This window comes from Dendrobates tinctorius, unplaced genomic scaffold (genome assembly GCF_039654945.1).
Source record: "Dendrobates tinctorius isolate UK_male_01 unplaced genomic scaffold, ASM3965494v1 ptg000079l, whole genome shotgun sequence".
Taxonomy (NCBI): domain Eukaryota; kingdom Metazoa; phylum Chordata; class Amphibia; order Anura; family Dendrobatidae; genus Dendrobates; species Dendrobates tinctorius.
The window spans coordinates 819,728-840,502 of NW_027361747.1; the positions used below are offsets into that span (position 1 = coordinate 819,728).

General features: G+C 43.9%; 1 protein-coding gene across 3 annotated transcripts in view; it reads left to right on the top strand.

The window, feature by feature from the left end:
- The window catches only part of SLC30A9 (solute carrier family 30 member 9), a 191,409-nt gene that overhangs the window by 52,958 nt on the left and 117,676 nt on the right, over positions 1 to 20,775 (top strand). For all 3 annotated transcript variants that reach the window (XM_073583422.1, XM_073583421.1, XM_073583423.1), the window contains 3 exons: positions 7,003 to 7,065; positions 8,655 to 8,754; positions 13,322 to 13,414. In XM_073583422.1, coding sequence (XP_073439523.1) covers positions 7,003 to 7,065; positions 8,655 to 8,754; positions 13,322 to 13,414 — 256 coding nt within the window. The remainder of the gene's footprint in view (positions 1 to 7,002; positions 7,066 to 8,654; positions 8,755 to 13,321; positions 13,415 to 20,775) is intronic.

Consider the following 20,775-nt stretch of genomic DNA (forward strand, 5'->3'; position numbering starts at 1 on the left):
TAAAGAGAGGAAAAATAGATCCGAACAAAAAAACCAAACATCTTCAACCTCTCCTCCTATGCTCTAAAACCATTAGAAAAACAGGTGTTGTCCAAAGGACTTTCCTATTGTCCAACGTACACACCTAAGGATTTTGACACTTTCTTGGACATTCAAAACTTTTCAAGAAATCTTACCTTGAAACGACACTTCATTATGAATAAAAACAAAACCGCTAACAAATTAGAACAGGTACCAACACATGAAAACCCAGAAGTGAATGCACATGCTGAGGTAAAACCCAAATCAGGTTTTTACCCCACTGAAAGCAAAGGGAACCATATAACTGTATTTGGGGATATCATTCTTAATGAGATGAAACAATTGGGATTGAAAAAATCTGGAATAAAAAATAGATACAAAAACAGTTTAACAAAGAGGGAAAAAAATGCCATTCAGGATCTTCTAGAAAATAATGAAATTGTTATACGCCCTGCTGATAAGGGAGGAGGTATAGTGATTCAAAACTATGATATATACTGCCAGGAAGCTAACCGTATCTTATCGGATCCAGATTTTTATAGTGTTGTAAAAAATTACCCTTCAACTGAATTAACAACAACCTATTCGGATTTAATAAAAAGAGGGACCGAGGAAGGAATATTTAATGAAAAAGAAAGTAAATTTCTGAAAATAAAAAACCCTAACATACCCTTCTTCTATCACCTCCCAAAATTACACAAAGATATTAACAATCCCCCCGGACGTCCGATAATATCTGGAATAAACTCCATCTCGAGTAATCTTGCAGAGTATATAGATAAATTAATGAAAGTACATGTGACCAATTTACCCAGCTACTTGAGGGATTCATCTCATCTTATAGAATTATTGAATGAATTTACATGGAAAAAATCCTATACATTTTTTACCTTAGATGTAGCAGCCCTATACTCGAATATTCGACATGAATTGGGATTAACAAGCTTTTATTATTATGTTAGAAATGATGAGCGTTTTTCAGTGGCACAAAAGAGGTTTATTTATGATGGATTATTTTTTATTCTTAGGAACAACTATTTTACTTTTTTAAAAACACCTATCACCAAGAGAAGGGAATGGCAATGGGGTCAAAAGTGGCGCCAACTTTCGCAAATCTCTTCATGGGGAGATTCGAAGAGATTTTTATTTATAAATCACGCTTTTACGATTGTATAAAATTTTTTAAACGTTTTATTGATGACATCTTCATAATATGAGACAGTAGTAAAGGGAATATTGAGGATTTTGTCATAGATCTGAATAATAATGATTGGGGGATGTCCTTTTCTCCATGCCACAATGAGAAAGAAATTAACTTTTTAGATCTTAATATTTATATTGAAAACTTTCAAATTAATACAAGAACATACTTTAAGAAAGTGGATGCGAATAGCTTCTTGCATTACCACAGTGGCCATTATAACAAATGGCTGGTAAACATACCTGTGAACCAGTTTAAACGAATTAGGAGAAATTGTACTACTGAAATTGATTTTTTAAACCAAGCTAAAATACTAGAAGAAAGATTTGAGGAAAAAAAATATCCTAAGAAACTAATAAAGGAATCCCTGGGTTATGTGCAAAATAATTATGATCAAAAATCACTTTTAGCTAAAAAGATTAAAACTAATACTGACGGTTTTAATCTTAATTTTATTACCACTTTTAATAAATACCATAAGGAAATGCGTGAAATTTTAAAGGCTAATTGGCACATTCTTTTAAATGACCCCATCTTAAAAACCATTTTACCGAAAACCCCAGGTGTTACCTTCAGGAGACCACCCAATATTAGAAACCTTGTGGCTCCGAGTAGATTGAGACGACAAAAAATCTGTGACAATTAAAAAGAAAACTGCAGTACCACCAGGAATTTATAAATGTGGGAAAAAGAAATGTTTCTGTTGTAGGGGCATTGGTCATAAAAAAAGCCTTTTTAATTCAACATCAACGGGTGAAACTTTTACTATTAAAGCCAATCTCACTTGTGAATCAAGTTTTATTATATATTTAATACAATGTATTTGTGGAAAACATACGTGGGACGAACTACTCAGTGTTTTCGAAAAAGGATGAACTCCCACAGGCACAACGTGAGGATTGGCTATATGAAACATGGACTATCTAGACATTGTGCTCTACATCATAAAAATGATTTTTCTTCTCTAACATTTTTTCCAATTAACCATATACCTGAAAATGCTCCGAATAGATTTCTATAACTTAGTAGAAAAGAAATTTATTGGATTTATCGACTCGATACTATTAATCCAAAAGGTTTAAATGAAAGATGCGATATTTTTATATAAGTCTTACCTTGAGGAATGTTTTTCATATTTTTCTGTATATTTAATATATTAATTTATTTGTAAAAAATTTTTAAAGTATACTAAATTATCCTCACATTTTATCTGGTGAATTGAGAAGAAGTTTTATGAGAAAATAATATGTTAGGTGAGATACATTTCTTAATGGTTCCCCCCCCCCCCCCCCTACTATGCTCTTGGCTGGGATATACCAGGGATCCCTTGGGTCATTCTAGTTCACTCAGCACTACTCCCTCTGGTGGACATAATTATATTACAGTTGGGTTCACCGCTAATTCTCATTTTTAAATACATTTGTTTTTAATTTGTATCAGTCCTCTCATTCAGTTGGTTTTTGGGATTTAAAAACTTCCCCACAAAATTATTTTTAAATATTTTTTTTTAAATAATTTTAAAACACATTTTTAATTATACACTTTGGTTTTATATTTTTCACTCGCATATTTGCACACTGGGAATTGTGGCAATATGCTTCTAGTTCTTTCATAGATCTGCCATGTGAATGGCAACATAAAAAAAAAAATACATTGGTTTAAAATACATAATTTCTCCAAATATAGCTCCTTTTATACACTACTATTGGTGAAAGGAAACTTTTTGCACTCTCTATCTTCACTAGTTATATCAAATGAGTAATTACTCTCCACTACTCCTCACCACTGGTAGCTCATCACTCATGATAGCACATTTGTCTCAAACTCACCACAATGAAACTGGTTCTCATCCTCTCTTGTTCGCTTTTTTTTGTGTTCTACATATTTCATATACGTATTTTTCGCTTTATAAGACGCACCTGATTATAAGACGCACCCCCAAATGTGGTGAAGGAATAGAGAATTTTTTAATAAATGGGGTCCGTCTTATAATGCCAGTGTCTGTCTAACAAATCATATAGGGTATATGTCCCTCATAGCCCCCCCCCATCCTAAAATTAGCCCCCTTAATCTGGATATGGCCACTTTATATTGAATATAGCCCCCTTGTGCTGGCACACTGGCCCCCCCTGTGGCTGGCACACTGGCCCCCCCTGTGGCTGGCACACTGGCCCCCCTGTGGCTGGCACACTGGCCCCCCTGTGGCTGGCACACTGGCCCCCCTGTGGCTGGCACACTGGCCCCCCTGTGGCTGGCACACTGGCCCCCCTGTGGCTGGCACACATCACCCTGTGTTAGATATCGCCTCCATGCTGCTGCTTTTAGTAAAATAAATTCTTTCCTTACCTTCTCAGCGCTGTCCCTCCTCGTGTCTCCCTCAGTGTGGTTGAGCTCCTCCTCCACTTCCTGGTTCTCAGAGCCGGTCATGTGATCAGCACAGCAGAGTGATATCATCTCTGCGTGCCTGATGACAGCGGCAGCAGAGACACCGGGAGATCAGTGCTGGAGGAGGTAAGGAAAGAGTTTTTTATTTTACTATGGGCAGCAGCATGGGGGCGATATCTAACACAGGGGATCATGTGCGATCAAAGGAGGGCGCAGGCAGCTATAATATGCGCCGCTCCCCCAGCCAGTCACCGTGGTGCGGTTTAAGCACCATGGTGATGGACAGCGGCAGTGCATATTATATGAGCGGGAGCAGGAGATCAAAGGCTCCCTTCGGCAGCTTTTACCAGCTCACAGCACCGCTCCAAAGCTGCCCCCACCTCCCCTGGACCCTGCAGTGTATATATATATGTGTATATATATATATATATATATATATATATATATATATATATATATATATATATATATATATATATATATATATATATATATATATATACACCCCCCCTCCCCCGTATATTCGGATTATAAGACGCACCCCCTACTTTCCCCCAAAATTTGGGGGAACAAAAGTGCGTCTTATAAAGCGAAAAATACGGTATTTCTTTTTATTTAATTATAAAAGTCCATGTTATTGTATTGATTGTCTGAATAGGATACACAGTACTATCACTATCCGGAATATATGTTTTTCTATATATATATGTCACTTTGCTTGTCTTTTTCAAATATCTTTATGTGCAGCATGTGCAGGTTGACGCCCTTTTCTCACAACGGGGGGGTTACGCCCACACAGCCTATAAAGCTGTCATTTGTATAGACCGACCACAACTCTGTACTATAACCTGAAGAAGAGGTGCGGTTTGTCACCTCGAAACGCGTAGTTTCTGTAGTACATATAATAAAGAACTTGAAAGATTTATATGGATTTCTGAAGAATTCTTATCACTAAAGCAGCGCGGATGCTCAGAAGTGCTTTTCTTGGATCCTCAACTTATGATTTCTGTCATGTACTCACTGCTCCTTTCTGGGGGTCAGACAATGGTTGGGAGCGTATGTTCCCAGGGATGCTAGATTTCTCCCACCATGTCAGTGTCTGCTGAGGTGATGTCAAGTGGGAAAACTGTTGGTCATAGCAACCAATCACAGCTCAGATACTTTTAACCAGCTCTGGTGAAATGAGAGCTGCTTAGTGATTGTTTGCAAGGAAAACTGTTGGTCATAGCAACCAATCACAGCTCAGCTTCTTTTGAACAGCTCTGGTGAAATGAAAGATGCTTCTTGATTGGTTGGTGATACAGACACACACACACACACACACACACATTCATTTTTATATATAGAGATAAACATTCAAGAAAATCTACTTGTATTGATAGGAAATGGGTATTTTTACTGTCAAATCTTTTTTTCCTCTAAATATATTTCTTGCCGATCCACAAGATAGGGGACGAATGTAGGAGGCATTGGAAAAGTGAACGTGCTTTTGATGGCAGAGAATTGAATAACTCAGCAGTCTGTACTATGCCATACCTCAAAAGGCGTAGGACGCGGGTCCAGGCGTAAAGGATGTGGTTGGAGGGGCCGAATGCGTGGTATGTAGGGGGGCTGTGTTTACATCACACTACAGGCCATGGCGTGAGTATTTTTAATGTGTAGCCATAGTGTGGCATCCGTTAGCCAGTGGGGAGTACAGTACACACGTATGTAGTAGCCCGCTGTGAATTATTGCTATCTGCTGCCCTTTCCAACACCATAGCAAAAAAAAAAAAAAAGCTGACATTTGTCAGGTATGTAAAGACTAGTGATGAGCACACATAGTCAGATAAGGTGCCATCCGTGCATGGTCAGGTGCGGACCGAGTGTAGTGTATTCCGTGTGCTCAAAAAATGTTCGACGGCTGCAACACATGCAGGGATCGCCTAACAAACAGGTAATCTCAGCATGTGTTGATGCAGGGTGAGGGTTAGTCACTGCTGTTCATTTCTCCATCATGCCAGCAAATCTGATCACTCTAATGGGCAATTACCGAACATGTACGGTAATTCAAGGGTACTCTTAATTACGAGACTCCTGACGGGGAGTGCATTTTCATGAATTCCTCCATAAATGTCAGTCTGATTTAGCTCTAATGACACTTTTTTTTATATATATCTCATATATATGATTTGCAATGATCAAATTTTAGTTTGGCATGACTTTGTGTCTATCTATACCTGTATGTGTGTGTATGTATAATGTATATAAACAAAATGGTTACCAAGTTAGGGGAAAAAAATTAAGAGGTTATTTTCTGGAAGGACACTTTTATTCATTTATTATGCTTTGCTTATATAATGCCATCATATTCCACAGCGCTTTAGAGACATCGCTCTCCCGATTGAAACTCACATTCTACATTCCCTATCAGTATGTCTTTGGTGTAGGGATGGAAACTGGAGAACCCGGAAGAAACTCACGCAAACACGGGGAGAACATACAGACTCCTTGCAGATGTTGTCCTTGGTGTGAACCCAGGACCCCAGCGCTGCAAAGTAACAGTGCTAACCACTGAGCCACCGTGCATGCCCACTTAAGGAATTATTGCAGATTTTCCCGTTCTTCACTTCTGTGGGAAATCTGCATAAATAATGACAGTGACCTGTTGCCCGGAATGTCTTTGTATGTCCTCTGCTTTTCCATATGGCGTCCCTGAGCAAAATCAGTTTATATTGATTGCTTTAGATTTTTTTTTTTTTTAAAAGGACTATCTTGGATGACTTTGTCTTTTCACCATAACTTTTATGTTCTTTAAAGGTCCATTCCCAACTTTTTAAATGGTTCAGGCTGTATTTTTAATGTTACAGTTTTCTGCTCATTGTTTAGGTTTCTGGTCACCTCTGCATTCAGTGGTGGTTGGTTCCTAGGCAATATGCGCACTTACAAGTTTATAACTGTAGTAGAGCTGGTGATGGCTGCTCCGAAGCTGGACAGACCTTAGGATCCCGCTTGACCATCACTTCGCTCCTCCAATGCTGCAAGGACAAAGTGGCCACGGCCAAGACCACACACAAGTGTCACCAACTATGCTGCCGGTCCAGGTTGTTAGGAAGCGCTATGTTGAGAATATCACGTTAAGGCAACTTTAAATTTATTGATGATATCAACATGGTGAACTACATTATAGTATAGCCGGGGTCAGATAATCATATGAAAAATTGCCCAATTTGCATCCAAAAAACTCCAAGCAATTTTGTCCATATTGACACCACAATAAAGCTTCATATTCTTAAACACGTTTGTTTTTTCTACAAATGTAAAAAACCTATAATAATTGTGATCTATTTGTTGAAAGTAGACAATCTTCTTATTTTCTCCAAAGTTTCTTAACAAGTTTCTTGTGTCTTCATCAGGACCGAATCTTGGCAAACCTGAACTTAAAAGCACTTTAGCGCACGACCCTATTCAAGTAAAAGGTTTGTGATCAGTTTTACTATATTTATTTTTTTCCTGACTGTCTCTGTTCACACTAGCAGCAGGGTTTTTCTTTTAGCGGAGCCTTGACTGCTCTGCAGGATACATTTTTAAAGCCATTCTAACAAAGCCTGATATTTTCATTCACAATGAGTCATTCCCAGCAGCCAATCGTAGAAGTCGGAGCACCAGCCTGCACCAATGACGAGCCAGGGAGCGTGTCTCAGACTACCGCAGAATCCCTGTACACACTGTAGCTACATTGTAGTCACACGTCACAGCCCTGCACTAATGGAGCTGAGCCAGACATTGCCAGTAAGAATCTAAAAAACTAAATGGCAAGTAAGCATCACCTGAATTTACTGACTTAGGCTACTTTCACACTAGCGTCGTGCACTGCACGTCGCTATGCGTCGTTATGAAGAAAAAACGCATCCTGCAAAAGTGCTTGCAGGATGCGTTTTTTCTCCATAGACTTTTATTAACGACGCAGTGCGACGCATTGCCACACGTCGCAACCGTCGTGCGACTGTTGCATCGGAACGTCGCCACCAAAAAACGTTACATGTAACGTTTTTTGGTGCGTCGTCTGCAGCATTTCCGACCGCTCATGCGCGGCCGGAACTCCGCCCCCGCCTCCCCGCACCTCACAATGGGGCAGCGGATGCGATGAAAAACAGCATCCGCTGCTCCCGTTGTGCGGCGCTTCCACACTATGCGTCGGTGCGCTGCAATGCACGACACTAGTGTGAAAGTAGCCTAAGGGTACATGCACACAATCAGTACATGCTGCGGGTTGGACGCTGCGGACATGCACTGAGTCCAAAGTGCTGCCAATTCCTGATCGTGTGCACCTACCCTGACATAGTTTTGAGGCCTTGACTGGACAGTGGCTTTAAAGTTAAATATCTTTTGTGAGACGAGCACCTGTACCTGTTTCCCCGTGACAACACTTCTTGCACCTGACAGTTGTAATGCAGAGGTGCCAGTGTTAACAAAATGACGTTTTGTGTTTGGGACATTGACTGAGATGACAGATGAGGTTTTGAAATTTATTTATTTTTCTGAATTTTAAAAGTCAGGACTTTTCAGATTCATCCTGCCAAACCATGGGTAGTATAAATCAGACACTGGCTGCGCGATTGTAGATCTCTCGTTATGTGTTTATATAGGGAGCGCTGTCAGCCATAAGTATGGTTACGATCCTCAGACTAATCACCCAAGTGGAATGTATGTTTTCTTTGGGACACTGCAGAGTGACTCGTGCTACTAATCTTCAGGGCCTTGAATCTTTTGACAGGTTCTCTGTAATATAGCATTTTTTATCTTTTTTTTTTTTTTCTCACCTGTTTTTTTTTTCTTTTTTTTTAATTACATAATACTATGAGAATTAATAAGCAGCTGCGCAATTACTACACCTATGTTACCGTTTTCATGTATTTCTATTTTCATATACAGATTTATTTTGGTAAATAACATTTTTCCTTTGAATACCATGTATCATGCAGTCCTATACATAAATGGAGACCTGAACTAATGAATTTAACATGACCGATTTATACTTTTCCCTGTGCTTGAATATTTATTGCAGTTAAAGCCGTGCTAAAAAAGAGAGAATATGGGAGCAAATACATGAAGAATAACTTTATCACCGGAATCCGAGCGATGAATGAATTTTGCCTTAAACCCAGGTATTTATGTGATGAAATGCTTAATAAGGGACACCACGATAGAGACCTGTCCCGTGACAACAAGGGAAGCTGTCATTCAGTTTTCCCAATGTAGTCCTTCCTCACCGATTACTGGTGGAGCACTCTGATGGGCATCTTTGGATCATGCTCTGTATCCCCTCTGTGGTAACACTGCCTCATTGACGTTGATGCTGTCCCCTATGGCATAAGCAGAAAAGGCAGGACAAATGGTGCATGCGCTGGTCTTCTTGTCCACTGTGCAAGTGCTAGGTTTTGTGGATGATGTAAATCAGAGGCTGAAGGGGCTGTCTTACAAGACACACAGTGGGAGTCAATCGTCATCTGGAGATGCCCATCGGACCGCTCTGTGCTCATTATCAGACAGACAATTTAGCACTTTATTTTTTTAATGTATGCCAAGGGTGTATATATAAATCATGGGACCCCATAGCAGAAGTTTTAATTGGGCCCTCCCAAAATAATTACTGTTTGGCGTGGTCACAGAAGAGTATATCTCTCAACTTTGTTGCAGTTACAAAGTACCGTATATACTCGTGTATAAGCCGACCTCCCTAATTTTGCAACAAAAAACTGGGAAAACTTATTGACTCGTGTATAAGCCGAGGGTGGAATCCATAGACTATCCCCCCATATGCTTCTCCATAGTTTATGCCCCCTATATGCTGCCCCATAGAATATTCCCCCATATGCTGCCCCAAAGAATATACCCCCATATACTGCTCCATAGAATATTCCCCCATATGCTGCCCCATAAAATATGCCCCCATATGCTGCAAACAAGAAAAAAGCCATACTCACCTCTCCTGGGTCCATCGCCGCTGTCTAACCACGTCACCGCGCCCCGTGCTGCCTAAACGTCACTGACACAGGATGCAGCAGAGACAGCGGTGAGCAGCGATGGACCGGGGTCAGGTGAATATTGCTATACTCACCCAACCTGCCGCGGCTTCTGCAGCCTTGCTCGCTTCTCCACTGTCTCCCTTCCCTTCCTGTCATCAGTGGTCACGTGGTACCGCTCATTACCACTCATGAATATGCGCATATTCATGAGTGGTAATGAGCGGCACCACGTGACCACTGAAGACAGGAAGGGAGACAGTGGAGAAGCGAGCGAGGCTGCAGAGAACACGGCAGGACAGGTAAGTATGATCTGACACCCCCGCTCCCCCTCCCCCGCCGACCCCCTGGTATATGACCCGTGTATAAGAGGAGGACTTTCAGCCCAAAAAAAGGGCTGAAAATCTCGGCTTATACACGAGTATATACTGTAATTTTTCTCCTACTAAAGCAATATAGATTTCCCTTTCATTGCACCCATAAAGTTTGATGCCAACAATAGTGCACCCCAAACAAAGTATAACCCCACAGTGAATTCCTACACACATTCTGTATGATGACCCTACTGTACCCCACCTCAACTCCCCCGACACACTGTGGTGACCCTCCTCACAGCCCTCCATGCAGTATAATGGACCTACATACAGTATAATGACCCCATACTTCATCACACTACATAATAGCCCCCGCTAGCCTTCCAAAAGTATAATTGCCCCCAGACAGCATGATGAACCCCACACAAACCTTCAAATTGTATAATTGCTTGCATACAATATACTGGCCCTCACACAGCCGTCCTAATATTATAATGGCCCCCCATAGCCCTCCAAATATTACCAAATATAATGGCCCCCACATAACCCTATAAATATTATAATGGTCCCCACATATCCCTCCATATAGTATAATGGACCCCATAGTCATCCATATAATAACTGCAGTCCATAATTCTTTATATATTATAATGCACTCCCCGTAGTCCTCCATACAGTATAATGCACTCATAGTCATCCACATAGTATAATGTACTACTCATGATCCTCCATATGGTATAATGTACTCTCCTTAGTTCTCCATATAGTATAATGCACTCCCCATAGTCCTCCGTACAGTGTAATGCACTCCCCATAGTCGTCTATACAGTATAATGCTCTCCCCATAGTCCTCCATATAGTAGTATATAATCTACTATATAATTGTCTAATTCTGTCTGTCTGTCTGTAATAGAAATCCCACCTCGCCTAACTGCCGCGACCAATCAGGAACAGTTGCTTAGTCGTCATGTCAACACGGCCGCATTGCTTATTGTACAGGCACATTACAGCCGTTAAAGGCATCACTGCTGCGTCGCTCATTACACAGGCACAGTCCTGTACATATTCTGGAGTACACTACATTAGGTAATTAGGTAACAGTAGAACAGAGACTGCAGCTCTGGGTGTAACTTGCGTACAATACATTAGGTGACAGCAGAAAAGTGAATGCAGCTCTGGGTGTAACTGGAGTACATTACATTAGGTAAGATCTGAACAGTGACTGCAGCTCTGGCTGTAACAGGAGTATAATACATTAGGTAAGAGCAGAACGGTGACTGCAGCTCTGGGTGTAACTGGACTACAATACATTATATAACAGCAGAACAGTGACTGCAGCTCTGGGTGTAACTGGAGTACACTACATTAGGTAACAGCAGAACAGTGACTGCAGCTCTGGGTGTAACAGGAGTACATTAGGTAACAGCAGAACAGTGACAGCAGATCTGGGTGTAACTGGAGTACAATACATTAGGTAACAGCAGAAAAGTGACTGCAGCTCTGGGTGTAACTGGACTACCATACATTAGGTAAAAGCAGAACAGTGACTGCAGCTCTGGGATTAACTGGAGTACAATATATTAGATAACAGCAGAACAGTGACAGCAGCTCTGGGTGTAACTGGAGTACAATACATTAGGTAACAGCAGAACAGTGACTGCAGCTCTGGCTGTAACTGGAGTACAATACATTAGGTAACAGCAAAACAGTGACAGCAGCTCCGGGTGTAACAGGAGTATAATACACTAGATGGTGGCTCGATTCTATCGCATTGGGTATTCTAGAGTCTCTGTTAAAATAAAAAATAGTTATATACTCACCTTCCGACGACCCCCGGACTCTGTCCCTCCTCTCACCACGCTCCCGGCATCTTCCGGTCCCAGTAATGCTTAGCGAGAAGGGCCGGAGATGACGTCACTTTCGCGAGAGCGCAACGTCATCAGCGGGGTTTTGCGCTAAGCATTACTGGGACCGGAAGGTGCCGGGAGCGTGGTGAGAGGAGAAAAAGAGTCCTGGGGCTGTCGGGAGGTGAGTATATCACTATTTTTTATTTTAACAGAGACTCTAGAATACCTGATGCAATAGAATCGGGCCACCATCTAGTATAGTATAATCCACCCTCCATAGTCATCAATATAGTAAAATACAGCCCATAGTCCTCAATATAATATACTGCACTCCACATAATCACATAATCCTCCATATAGGATAACACTCCCCATAATCCTCCATATAGGATAATGCACTCAGGATAATTCTCCATGTAGAATAATGCACTCCCCATAATCCTCCATATAGGATAACACACTCCGCACAATCTTATTTAGTTCTGGGAATACTCACTATGGATACCTCCTACAGAGGTAAAAACAGTATGTAAGGCTGGTTTCACATTTGCGTTAAAACAACGCTGCGCCCTGCGTTGTTAAGCCCCGCCCTGAGCCGGCTCCCTGCCCGCCCCATCCGGGATCACCGCCTACTTTTGCAGCCGAAATGCAGCATGTTGCATTTCGGCGCGCACGGCGCACCGTCAAAAGTGCGCAGGACGCTACTTTCACACTGGCAGCGCATGATCTGCGCACCCTATGCTAAAGATAGGGTGCGCCGATCGCATGCGTGCAAATGCGAAAGTAGGCGGTGATCCCGGATGGGGCGGGCAGGGAGCCGGCTCAGGGCGGGGCTTAACGACGCAGGGCGCAGCGTTGTTTTAACGCAAATGTGAAACCAGCCTAAGGCTAGTTTCACACAAGCGTTTTGGGGCGCAGCGCACGTTCGCCGTGAAGCTCCACCTCCTCTGGTCAGCTCCGCCTATGGGCGCATGATGCTGCATGCGACCTGCGTACCCCATCTTTAGCATTGGGTACGCAGGCCATGCACAGGTATGCTTTTGCCGGCGCATGCGTCCTTTTGACGGTGCTCCGACCTGCGCCAAAGGTATCATGCTGCATTTTGGTGCGGTCGGTGCACCGTCAAAAGGACGCATGTGCCGGCAAAAGTATACCTGCGCACGGCCTGTGTACCCAATGCTAAAGATAGGGTGCACAGGTCGCATGCAGCGTCATGCGCGCATAGGCGGAGCTGACCGGAGGAGGCGCGCAGGAGGCGGAGCTTCACGCTAGTGTGAAACTAGCCTAAGCAGGACCTAAAAAGCTTTTCATGTGAGAACAGAACATAATTAAAGTGGAAGCTTGTCTTTCTATGCAGTATCGGCGCCATTACAGAAAAAAAAAAAAACACCTCCATTGGTGCCTCATTCAAGGGCTGTTTCGGTTACATTTATTGCGCCAACATACTCCATATATCCTCACACAAATAGCAAAATAGCAATTTCTCACAATGGTCCACATGAGAAATCTATTTAGACCGCATTAACTTCTATTCCTCCCCCCCATCAGTGACCTGGAGTCATTACGGAAGATTAGACGAAGAAGTCCACATGATGACACCGAATCGTTCACTGTGTTCCTACGATCGGATGTAGAGACAAAGTAAGTACATATAACAACCAGTTATCCGCAGGTTTAAATTTCTTGCACAGAAAATTGAAGAGCTCTAATGATTAAAATGTAAATAGTTTATTGAAGCAATATGAAAAAACCTTTTAAAAATTGTGTATGCCTCAAAAAATGCCAGACATCAACAATGTTGTGAATACTCAGGTTTATAATTGATTGAAGTGCCATATTCTAATTTAATTTGGGTACACATATTTGGTATTTCTGCGTCCGGAACGACCCGACTAAAACGCTCATTAGTTAACCCCTTTAGTTAGCACCGAAAAGAAAGGACAAAAAGCTATGCTTTATCAATATACTGCCGTCAAAAAGTGGAAAAAAACGTGATCAAAAAGACAAAGCTACGTAAAGATGGTATAGCTGAAAACATCATTTTGTCTCGAGGGGAAAAAAGAAGCCGTCAGCGGAATGAAAAAGTTATAGCTCTCAGAATAAAGCGATGCAAAAATAATTATTTTTCAATAATAGTTTTTATTGTTGTAAAAGCGGCAAAACGTAAAAATATATATATATTGAGGTATCAATGTAATCGTACTGACACGAAGAATAACGCTGCCTTATCAATTTTACCACACGAGGAATGGCATAACAAAAAAATCACTTCTATCGCATGAGAAACAGCGTAAAAAAAAAATAAAACCAATTCTTCACCTGCTGTTGATTTGTTCATTCTGCCTCCCAAAGATCGCAGTAAGGCTCAGCTTAAATTTATCCTGCGCTCTGCGCTGAGGGCTTACAAAACGTGATTCAGATGGATCCCCTAGAGGAAGTTTCCCTATAGTGAGGCAGATAGTCACTGTGGACGCCGTCTGGCCATCTATGTCCTGGTGGTGTCCCTCTTTTTAGGTGTGCATGAAAGCGTAGTTGACCAGAGTTTTGGGCACCTCTAAAAAGGACACAGCTGAAAAGAGGCCAGACTGAGTCCAGAGTAACTCTGCTGCCACATTATAGTGAATGGATTCCTCTCCTCTGGGTTTTCATCTGTCACGTCACTCAGATATTTAGATGGAAACCCCGATGTAAGAGCTCAGTGTAGAGCTGGATAAATATGTTCCCAAATGTAATGTAAAATGTTCCCTACAAAAGCTTCAAATCAATCCACAGAAAAAGCAAGTCATCACTCAGGGCCATCATCTCTAAATAGAAATATAGGGAACTTCCATGTTACTGGTAGTACAAACGCCCTGGAAAAGCGAAATGGCCCTTGCACCTCAAAAAATGTGGCAAGTTCTGCACTCCCAAGGCAAATGCCCCTTCCCTTCTGATCATCACAGTGTACCTAAACCACGTTTAGCGTCCACATGTACACATGTGCACTACCATGTACTGGTGATTGCAACGTAACGGGGACTACAACGAACAGGCACCACAATGGCAGTTTGCAATTTTCATTCTGCGACATCCACTGCTGCTTGTTTTTGGAAAACACCCTTGGAGTCAAAATCATCACTACACCTGTAGATAAATTCCCAAAGGGGTATAATTTCCAAAATAGGGTCACTTTAGTTGGGATTCTGCTCTTCTAGCTCTTAGGAGATATATATATACAGGTGCTTCTCACTAAATTAGAATATCATCAAAAAGTTAATTTATTTCAATTCTTCAATACAAAAAGTGAAACTCGTATATAGAGTCATTACAAACAGAGTGATCTATTTCAAGTGTTTATTTCTGTTAATGTTGATGATTATGGCTTACAGCCAATGAAAACCTAAAAGTCGTTATCTCAGTAAATTAGAATACTTTATAACACCAGCTTGAATAATTATTTTAAAATCCTAAATGTTGGCCTACTGAAATGTATGTTCTGTAAATGCACGCAATACTTGATCGGGGCACCTTTTGCATCAATTACTGCATCAATGCAGTGTGGCATGGAGGCGATTAGCCTATGGCACTGCTGAGGTGTTATGGAAGCCCAGGTTGCTTTGATAGCAGCCTTCAGCTCGTCTGCATTGTTGGGTCTGGTGTCTCTCATCTTCCTTTTGACAATACCCCATAGATTCTCTATGGAGTTAAGGTCAGGTGAGTTTGCTGGCCAATCAAGCACAGTGATACTGTTGTTTTTAAACCAGGTATTTTTTTACTTTTGGTAGTGGGGATAGGTGCCAAGTCCTGCTGGAGAATGAAATTTCAATCTCCAAAAAGCTTGTCAGCAGAGGGAAGCATGAAGTGCTCTAAAATTTCCCGGTAGACCCACACCAGCAGATGATATGGATCTCCAAACCATCACTGATTGTGGAAACTTCACACTAGGCCTCAAGCTGTTTGGATTGTCTGTCTCTCCACTCTTCCTTCAGCACTTGTATATGTAGTCTGCAAACTATTCTTACAAAATCTGTGCTACAGGAGGTAAATAGCGCTCCGTCCCTCCTGAGTTCGCCGTATGGCTAAACAATACTGTGCAGCCACATATGGGGTAGTTACACATTCAGCACAAATTGTAGGACATATTTTGGTGCCATTTTCATCCATTTTCCAGTGTGAACATGTAAAATCTGGGGCTAAAACTAAATTTGAGTGGTAAAAATGTAATTATTTTTTCTTCACTGCCCAATGGTTTGAAATTCTGTGACACGTGTGGTGTCATTATGATCACTCCACCCATAGATGAGTTCATTGAGAGGTGTAGTTTGTAAAATGTGGTCACTTATGGGGATTTCTGCTATTCTGGCAACTGAGGGGCTCTACTAGTGACATGGCACCTTCAAACCAGTCCAACAAAGTCTGAAAACCAATATGGTGCTTCTTTCCTACTGAGCCTTACACTGTGCCTCAGAAGTAGTTTTCGGTCACATATAGAGTATTGGTGTACTCAGGAGAAATTGCACAACAAATATTGGGGTCCATTTTCCCCTGTTAGCCTTGTGAAGATAAGAAATTTGGGCCTGAAAGAACATTTTTGTGGGAAAAAATTATCTTTTTTTTTATTTTCATAGCTCATCGTTATTAACTTCCCCCCACATATGGGGCATCTGTGTACTCGGGAGAAATTGCCCAACAAATTGGGGACCTAATTTTTCCTGCTCCCCTTGTGAAAATATAAAAATTGGAGGTAAAAAACATTTTTTTGGGGAAATTTTTTTTTTTTTTTTTTTTCTTTCTGTTTTCATCACACATCTAGATAAGTTCCTGGGGGGGGATCTAGTTTCTAAAATGGGGTCACGTGTGGGGGGGGCGTTTCCACTGTTTAGGCACATCAGAGACTCTCTAAACGCTACATGGCGTCCATTAATTTTTTCCTGCAAATTTTACATTCGAAAAGTCAAGCAGTGTTTCTTCCCTTCCAAGCCCTGCCGAGCACCCAAACATTGGTTTTCCCTCACATATGGGTTATCTGTCTACTCAGGAGAAATTGCACAACAAATTTTGTGATCCATGTTTTTCCTGTTACCCTTGCAAAAATAAAATAAAAAAATTGGGTCTAAAGTAAAATTTTTGTGAAATAAAGGTATATGTTAATTTTTTTTCCTTCCACGTTCCATTAATTCCTGTGAAGCACCTGAAGGGTTAATAAACTTCATGAACACATTGAAACACAATGCAACAAACGTGAAAAAATACTTTCAACAATAAACAGCAAGTGCTAGTAAAAAGATGATAGCAAAAATGGGTTTTTAGTTGATACGTTTTTTGCAAAAAATGTATGCCAAGCCGCTCTACCAACGCCAAGGTATACCCTTTCCAATGTATTTAAAACCTGATCATGTGAACAGGACCTATATGAGCAGGGTTCAGAGAGGTAATAGCCCATGCTATTATCTTTTTACTAGCACTTGCTGTTTATTGTTAAAAAAAAATTATTTTACAGCAGATTTTTTTTTCACGTTTGTATTGTGTTTCTCTGTGTTCCAGTCTTTAGGTGGTGTGAACACTGTCTTACGGACTTGTTCACTGTATGCGCATGGCCCATGCGTTTGTATTCTATTGATTTCTTGCTTCTGCAAGTTTTTGGGAGGACTCCACCCCTCTCATGTGGGCCATGCACATATAAAACCATCTCACACAGCATGTCCACATCAGACATTACCTCTCTGAACCCTGCTCATATAGGTACTGTTCACATGGTCAGGTTTTAAATACATTGGATAGGACTGCTCTGATGGGTATACCTTGGCGTTGGTAGAGCGGTTAGTGTACATTTATTCGGTCGTCCATGACAGCACCACCTGAGAGAGGGGATCCGCCCTCCAGGAACAGGAAATCCTACAGATACATAAGGGCGGCACCTCTCCCACGCATCAGTTGGTTTCCTGTTCCTGGAGGACAGGATTCCCTACAGATCATGCCATCATGGGTGAGGAATCCCCAGGCCAGCTATCCGACTCAGGTAGCGGGGGGGTCTCCTACCTCGGGCAGTGCGGAGTCCCCTGGAAGCGCCACGGTGGCCCGCGCAGGGTTCCACGTCAGTGTGCGGGGCAGGTGGGAGCGGGGTCCGGCGGATGCCCGTCTCCTGGGCCGGCGCCGGCAGGTAAGTTTGGCCTCTCCTCCCCTGACCCCGGTCCTTGTTCTGGCGGTGCGGTCCCCCTCGGCCTGGATCACGTGCGGCTGCGCCCCGGTGGCGTCCGGGGGGGGCGCTGTGTATCGGGCGCCGCCATGGCGCTGGTGGCCTGCATATCCTCGCTTGCCCGTACCGGAAAGGATGCGGCGGGGGGCGGGGCCGGTAGCGCTGGTGGCGTCCTCGCGCGCGTCCGGACCGGAAGGGGCGGGGCCGGTGGCCTGCGCATCCTCGCGCGTGCCCGTACCAGAAGTGACGTGGCGGGGCTGGTGACGCTGGCGGCCTGCGCGTCCTCGGGCGCGACCGGAAGGGGCGGGGCTAGCGGCGCCGGACCGGAAGTCGGGTGCCGGCGGTTTTCTCCCTTCCCGTGCGTGGCAGCGCGGGCGCCAGCAGAGCAGTGGGTGTGGGGGGGCGCGGTGTGCAGAGGGAGGGACGTCGGGGAAAATGGAGTAGGGGGGGGGGGGGGGCAAAAATCAGCCCATGGCCACGTCACCTGTGAACCCGGATTACCGGGGGGGAAAAAGGGCACAGACGAGCGGCTTCAGCTCAGATGCAGGATGGACGAGCAGGAAGCTCCCGTGCCCCAGCTGGACAAAGAGCAGGAACGTACCTCAGAGAGGTCCCAAACCAGCTCCCAGCAAAGAAGAAACGAACTGGACAATCCGGCCATAGAAGTTCCTCCAGGCCGAAGGATCCAGCTCGCCCCCCCGTGATCCGGTACCTACGCCTTCTGCTCAGGGTAAGGCTACTTTCACACATCCGGTGTGTGGGGTCCGGCGGCGTGCGGCGAAAAGCCGGGCCGCCGGATCCTGCCTGCAGCCGTGACACCGGATGTGTATGCGGCGAGACATACGGCTCGGACATGATTTAAAGGAGCCGCAGGAGGAGGTGGTGGACAGAGGCAGCCGCTGAGAGACAGCTGCTGAAAGGGAGGGGAGGGGAGGAGAGGAGACTTTGGAGAGGGGAGGGGAGGGGAGAAGGGGGGTGGAGAGAGAGAGAGACATGGGGGGTTAACACTTAGTGTCCAGGCGAGAGAATCTCTCTCTCTTGCCGGGCACTTGTGGGGTTAACCCCACAGAGAGATCTCTCTCTCTCACCCAGACACTGTGAGTGTTAACCCCACATGTGCCCGGCGAGAGAGATCTCTCACAAGTGTCCGGGTGACAGAGAGATCTCTCTCTCTTGCCGGGCACTTGTGGGGTTAACAATCACAGAGTCCGGGCATACGCTGTGGAAAAAGCCGGTCCGGCGCTGACAAAAAACGTTGCAGAGAACGTTTTTTGCAGATGCCGGACGGCTAATTTTTGCCGTGTCTGGCAGCAACCGGACACGACGCATAACCATCCGGCACGATACGGCGACCATGAAAGCTTATGGGACAAAACCGGATCCGGTTATGAAAAATTTCACCGCATCGTGCCGGATAACAAAAACCGGATGTGTGAAAGAGGCCTAAGAGATCTTCGTGAATGTACCCTGACGCAGTGTCCCCCCTTATGTTTCCTCCTATAGGGAAAGAAATGTACTGACAAGGCAAAAAACAGGGAATGCGCCCTTTGCAAATGCCCCTTGCCTGATGCCTACCCTAAGAGGCTGTGCCAGTCATCCATACGGCAGACGGTACAAAAAAAAAAAAGGGGGGGGTAGTCCCAAAGGGAAAAAATTTTTTTTTTACAGGCATACTTCCTTACTCTGTCCCCCTCCCGTAGGTGGCAGAAGAAACCCCTGACTTCGCTATAAGTCTAAGGGAAATAATCGGAACGCAGGTTAAAGCCCTAAAATCCGTACCCCAGCGGGAGTCATCTAGGAAGAGAAAGAGGGCGAGTTTTTCAGGGTCAGGCTCTTCTGCTGACCCTAGAGGGAATGAAGAGTCCTCAGAGCCCTCCACCTCTGCGTCTGCGTCCTCTTCAGAGGAAGACGCCAGTCGTTTCTGCCTAGGTATGGAACAAGTGGATAAAGTAGTCAAGGCAGTCAGAGCTACCATGGGGGTAACAGACACCAGGCCTGAACGGTCTGCACAGGACCTAATGTTCGGGGGTTTAGACCTCAGGAATCGTAAGTCATTCCCGTTAAACAACAAGGTCCAAAATTTGATTAACAGGGAATGGAGGAAACCTGAAAGAAAAGGCTCCCTACGACCAGCCTTTAAACGGCAATATCCCGTTGAGGACCCTGTGGTGAATAAATGGGATAAAGCCTCGAAATTGGATGCAGCAGTTGCTAAGGCGTCCAAAAAATCCGCTATACCCTGTGATGACATGGTCTCGTTAAAGGATCCGCTGTATAAAAAGGCGGACTCCTACTTGAAAGGTACATGGGAGATGTCGGCTGGCGCCCTGAGACCGGCTGTCGCAGCTACCTTCACGGCCAGATCTATGATGGTCTGGCTGGACCAGCTAGAAAATCAGTTAGAGGACAGAGCCTCAAGGGAATCTATCTTAAAAACCCTACCCTCCATCCAGGATGCGGCAGCCTTTTTAGCCGACGCTTCGGCAGATTCCGCAAGAATGGCGGCCAAGGCTGCAGGACTATCAAATGCAGCCCGACGGGCTATATGGCTAAAATGCTGGCCCGGGGATATCCAGGCCAGATCCCGGCTGTGCTCCATCCCGGGGAATATCTATTCGGCCCAGTCCTAGATGAACTCCTGGAGAAGGCTGGCGACGATAAAAAGAAGTTCCCTTCCCTACCCACCCCATCCTATAGACGTCCCTTTGCTAGGAAGAGATTTTTTCGGAGGAGGTCATCCAGGGACCGGGGCAGATGGGAAGATAAGAGGAAAGGTACCGGCTTTGTTTGGAGGGGGACGCCAAGAAGCATCCCGTGAGACCAAGAA